The sequence below is a fragment of the Egretta garzetta genome, unplaced genomic scaffold (genome assembly GCF_000687185.1).
Source record: "Egretta garzetta isolate BGI_Z169 unplaced genomic scaffold, ASM68718v1 scaffold50, whole genome shotgun sequence".
Classification (NCBI taxonomy): Eukaryota; Metazoa; Chordata; class Aves; order Pelecaniformes; family Ardeidae; genus Egretta; species Egretta garzetta.
The window spans coordinates 678,978-684,196 of record NW_009258613.1 but is presented as its reverse complement, the minus strand read 5'-3'; the positions used below and the strand labels follow the sequence as shown (position 1 = coordinate 684,196).

General features: G+C 43.0%; 1 protein-coding gene across 1 annotated transcript in view; it reads right to left on the bottom strand.

Moving 5' to 3' along the window:
- Window positions 1-5,219, bottom strand: part of LOC104134440 (NSE2 (MMS21) homolog, SMC5-SMC6 complex SUMO ligase) — a 78,381-nt gene that overhangs the window by 1,433 nt on the left and 71,729 nt on the right. Inside the window, exons 3-4 of the mRNA XM_035903433.1 lie at window positions 2,870-2,970; window positions 2,461-2,567 (exon numbers count right to left, since the gene is read on the bottom strand). Of these exons, the coding sequence (XP_035759326.1) occupies window positions 2,461-2,567; window positions 2,870-2,970 (208 nt within the window). The remainder of the gene's footprint in view (window positions 1-2,460; window positions 2,568-2,869; window positions 2,971-5,219) is intronic.

Below are 5,219 nucleotides of genomic sequence, written 5' to 3'. Positions count from 1 at the left end.
ACGGAGGGGTTTAAAGGTGTGCCTCGGGGAGCCGATGGCGAGTCTATCAGCACGAGAGCGGTGGCTGCGCGTACGCAGGCTGAAGAGCTGATGTTCAGCCAGTGCACTGCCAAGTGCGCCCAAGGGATCCTGTGGATTCCAGCTGGAGAGTATGTGTGAGGCAACAGCCACATCTGTGATGCCAGAGTGAGCAACAGCTTTGATTTCAGAGTCAGGGTAGGGAGGATCCCCCTAACCACCACTCCGCTCTATCAAGGTACCTGCTTCCACTTGAACATTGCTGGCAGGAGCGCAGTCAAGCAGCAACACCACGAGAACGGGGTACCCAAATGGGGAACTTGTTGCATCCACCGGCCTGTCTTCCCACCACAGCAGGCTATGGTTTTTTCAAAACTGACTGCGTTTTCGTGAGAAAAGTTAAAATTACAGCGGGTCAGTGAGATTGGGGAGAGAAAGCCGAGCAGTCTTTCTTAACTGTGGTAAGGTTTCAAGCTAAAAGCTCAAAATTAAGGACTGCCAGGATTCAGATTGCACAAGTAGCTTCAGTTTGGGTACAAGTTAGCTTTTAAAGCTAAATGTTGTACAGCTTACATGATTTTTCTTTAAGTCTTTAATTTCTTATAAGGTAAAATAAAAATTCAATCATGTGACTCCATTAGTTTTTCAGCAGTGCTGAAACTTTTGATTTACCACAACAGTCTCTGCTGCCACAACATCTTCCTGATGGATTTAACAACACAGAGAATTATTTACATATGAACATGCTAAATTCAGTTCCATATTGCGGAAGGTGTTTTTGTCGTGGTTTTGGGCTGTTGAGCTCACGCTTCCTAGCCTGTCCCTATCCTCCAGAATGCTCACTTTCTTCTAACTTGTGAGCTATTTCCCAAATCCCGTTCATTTTTCCAGCTGAATTTCTGTCCATCCATGTAGCTGGTTTTGTTGTTATTCCCAGTATATTGCACCCACACCACTTTTTCTCCCTAGACCTCATAACACAGGCAAGGTAATTCTGTCTTGTTCTTCCAGCTGTCTTGACACTAAGGTAGTGGCTGCACATCCAATCGATGCTTGATTTCATGGCAGGACTTTCCTGTAGCCAGGAAGGAGCGTGGAATAAGAAGTGCCTCCCTACCTCTGTATCCCCGCGGTGGAGCATGGTAGGGTCTAACAGAATGCAAGAGCGACGGATGGAGGAAGTAAGCTGCCTGTGGCAGTATCTTTGGGGAAATCAGGTCCCTGAGAGACCTTCCTGAGCATGTGCAAACTGCACATTTTTTAAAAAGTCCGCAACTGGTAAGTTTGCATGAGGTCATCAACCCCAAAGCATGAGGCTCTAGCATATACGGTGTAAAAACAAATGTGAAATTAATGATGGCACGGTATTTCCTCTAAACTTGCTCTAAAAAGTGTCTGAGCCCCTTTTCTTCTTTTTTTTTTTTCTTTTTAAAATCAAAACCATCCTAAATTTGAAACTTATAATCGAGAATCTCAGCTTTAAAAATTCAACTGTTACATCTTTTCATTCAGAAAAATAAGTCCTGTGTGGAAAATGGCAGGCTGCTTTGATGACATAAAGTCAGAATTATTTATCACAGAATCATAGAATGTTTTGGGTTGGAAGGGACCCCTAGAGGCCATCTAGTCCAACCCCCCTGCAGGAGCAGGGACACCACTAACCAGATCAGGTTGCTCAGAGCCCCATCCAACCTGGCCTTGAATGTTTCCAGGGATGGGGCCTCCACCACCTCTCTGGGCAACCTGTTCCAGTGTTTCACCACCCTCATTGTAAAGAATCTCTTCCTTATATCCAGTCTAAACCTACCCTGCTTCAGTTTAAAGCCATTACCCCTTGTCCTGTCACAGCTGGCCCTACTAAAAAATTGTCCCCATCTTTCCTATAGGCCCCCTTTAGGTACTGGAAGGCCGCAATCAGGTCGCCCCACAGCCTTCTCTTCTCCAGGCTGCATCGTAGTATGAATGGCACAATCCTGTCTGATCATCCTTAAAGCTCCATACTGCCTAAAAAGCTGTGCTTTAATATTTCTCACTTCAACACTCATTTAAGTGTTTCAATATTTCTGTTGTATTGGAATACAACTGCAAAAGAGGGTGCATAGAGGAGACTTTTTTCCCATTAAATTCAGAGCCACTAAGTTTTAGGAAGCTGGAGTTTCTCTTTGTTTTTCAGGGCTGTATGAAATCTCGCTGCTTCTGTTGTGCAGGTACCACGAGTAGCTGTAACTTCCCCCCACACTTCCTGAATATTTCCTTACACATTGTTTTCATTAAAAAGAAAAGCTCCTTCACGTGTGCAGTACTAATGAGGAGACTGCGACTTGGGCAGACACTGAGGTATTACTTCCTGCAGCCTTGCCAATCCAAATACATTTCCTAGAACAAGCGGAGTAAAATTCCACTTACACAAAATAGCTTTTCCACGCATTCTTGTTAGCTTACCGGACTTTTTTCTTTTGCTGCTTTCGATTCTGGATAATTCTTAGAATGGCGTCTTCTTCATAAGTATGTCCACAGACTTTGTTTCGAACCGGCCTCTTCATTTCCATCTGTAATCGATAAGGTTTGATTTAAAGGAACTGATAACACCCGTGAAAATGCTTCTTATGAGATTTCATGGAAAACAGCAGGACGCGGCATTCCACTCAAATTACAGGGTCAGGTCCTGCATGGTCAATGGCATTCCTACTTAGGCGTTTTTTTTTTCCCAAGCAATGTTGCTTGTCTCTGATAACATTTGTAGTTTATACTGCCTGATTTTTAACAAGTATTGCAGATTTGTAATAAACAGTCCAATGAAGAACGTGAAATAACTATTTCCCAATCGATTATGGTAGCAGTAATAGCATACCTGCGTAATGGGGCAAATAAAGTTCATCTGACTCTGAGTCACGGCGATGTCTTCATCGATTTGTTCAATGGCCTCATTACCATTATCTGATTGATGACAAACTATAATGGGAAACAAGACAATTTTCATTTCATATTTAACATAGATAGTCAATACTTAAAATAAGCAAATAAAATCCAGCATTTGCCAAGCACTATCTCACAGTGATATCTAAAATGCCACAACATATTTCTGTACCACTCCTTGAATAAGATACTGCAAAAAATACTGTACAATAGTCTGTTAGAAAATGTGGATTTTTAAATGGTAACCACTTTCTGTGTGTGTGTGTGTGCCTATTTATAGCCATTGCTAGAAAGGAGGGCTGGGAAGGAAAGCAAGCTGGCTTAAATATATGCAAAGCCTTTGGTATTCTCTGTTCAAGTTCACCAAAACCAGTAACTTGCAGATGAGTCCCCAAAAATCTCACAGAGGATGAGGTGGAGCTTTTGCAGATTCGGCAGTCCTAACCCTCAAGATCAGTTTGGGTTTGAATGTCATAAATGGGCTTGCTATATAGCCCGTATGCACAGTATGGACTTTAAAAGGAATTTGTACTATTTATCATAATGCATCATTTGTGAAGTGATGCCGCTGTATCTTAACAAGGCTATCATTAGTGAAAAACAAAAGCCAAGGAAGTATTATTTGAGATGGACAATAGAAACGTTACTGAAGCAACCTTAAGGAAGAGGGGCAGAATGAAATACTGAAATCTCCCGGAAAACACCTGATGGCCCAATGCCAGGGAATGAGGGGCAGACAAACAAGAAATCCACCTCGAGCTGGAGGAGATGCAGGTCCCCACCTCTACCAGGAGAAGGCAAGGAGTAAGCCACTCCGCGTACCCAGGGGCATGCCAGCCCAGGGTTCCGTGCAGAAACTAATTAGCTAGAGCTGAAAGCTGAGACTCAGGAGCAGCTAAGGAGGATATATATTGCTAAGTATAACCCTAACAAATGTACACATGTTGTTTTATCTTTTCCTAACTTCGCTCTGTTATTGTGAATCTAGGCTTTCAGTTGAACACCTTTGCTTATCTTCAAATCTTATCTGGTAATAATAGCAAACACCTGCCATAACTTTCCATTCCTTTGGGGGAGTTCTGCAATGTTTCTGCAGCTGTGCCCTGGGGTGTTGTCCTCAAGGTGTCCCAAACTGAGCAGAACATTTTTCTCTCCAGCTGCACAAGTGAGATTGCAATGTAGCAGCACAGGGTTTGGAGAGGATGAAAGCCTTCAGTGGCCTGCATTGGCTTTGGCTGCCAAGGGGGCAGCGAGAAACACAAGTGAATGTGGTGGGTTTAGGGTTACTTCATGATTTGCCTTCTACAAAGTCTCAGCCTTGGCTCCCTTTGCTGCTATTGCACACTATCAGCCGATCTTTGCATCTTCGCATCCCTGGTATTCAGTCTTCCACATCTGTTAAGGACCAGTGTTTCCTTAACTTATGGTCAGTCCTGCGTGCCTGTATAATACCATCACCTTCCGGATGATAACAGCAGGCATCACTCTTGGAGCAATCACAGTCTCTCACACCCAGTTTAGACTGAGCACACTGCCATGTCAGCCCGCACATTTCTGGTTGAGGTACTCTTGGCATCAGTATTGCACCCATCGCTCCACCACAGCACCTCTCAGCATGCTGGTTTTATTTGCATATTTTTCCTTCCTCCTTAACAGAGCTTGCCCTTCTCTCCATTCCAATAAACCAAGAGTTTGCCAAGCATTCAGGGATGTTTCTGACCCGGGTACTCCTGCAAATACTTCAGCAACATTCAGGCAAGCATCACGAGTATTTCTGTTTCTCATACTAAGCCCTCGTTCAATTAATAGGGTGGGGATGCAGGGTGAAAAGAAGCTCAAATGTCCAGAGAAGGAAAAAGTGGGCGCAATTTAACTGTAAATACCAAAACTGCAATGGTATAGACGTCATGAAAAGACTTGCATCAGTTACCAGTTTTCTGAAAAGAAAACCTGTCACATGTTATCCTTGGATTGCTCACATATAAGCTTTACTCTATCATAAATGCATACTATTTTGAAGAAAATACAAATTTGGGAGGAAAAAAGTGAGTTTTTTAATGAAGCTTTTGAAATAAAAAGCAATGGGTGAAATCCCACTGAGGCAGCAAGGCTAAACAATATTGCAAATATTGGCAGGTGCCAGCTTTGGCATGGGCTGCTTTATTTAAATATTGTACTGATTTCTTTCCTATGGGTGATGCCAACAAAGACCAAGAGATTCAGAATTTCCTTAAATTCATGTATTTTCAAATTTTGACACACCACAGCTCTAATCTTTCCTGCTG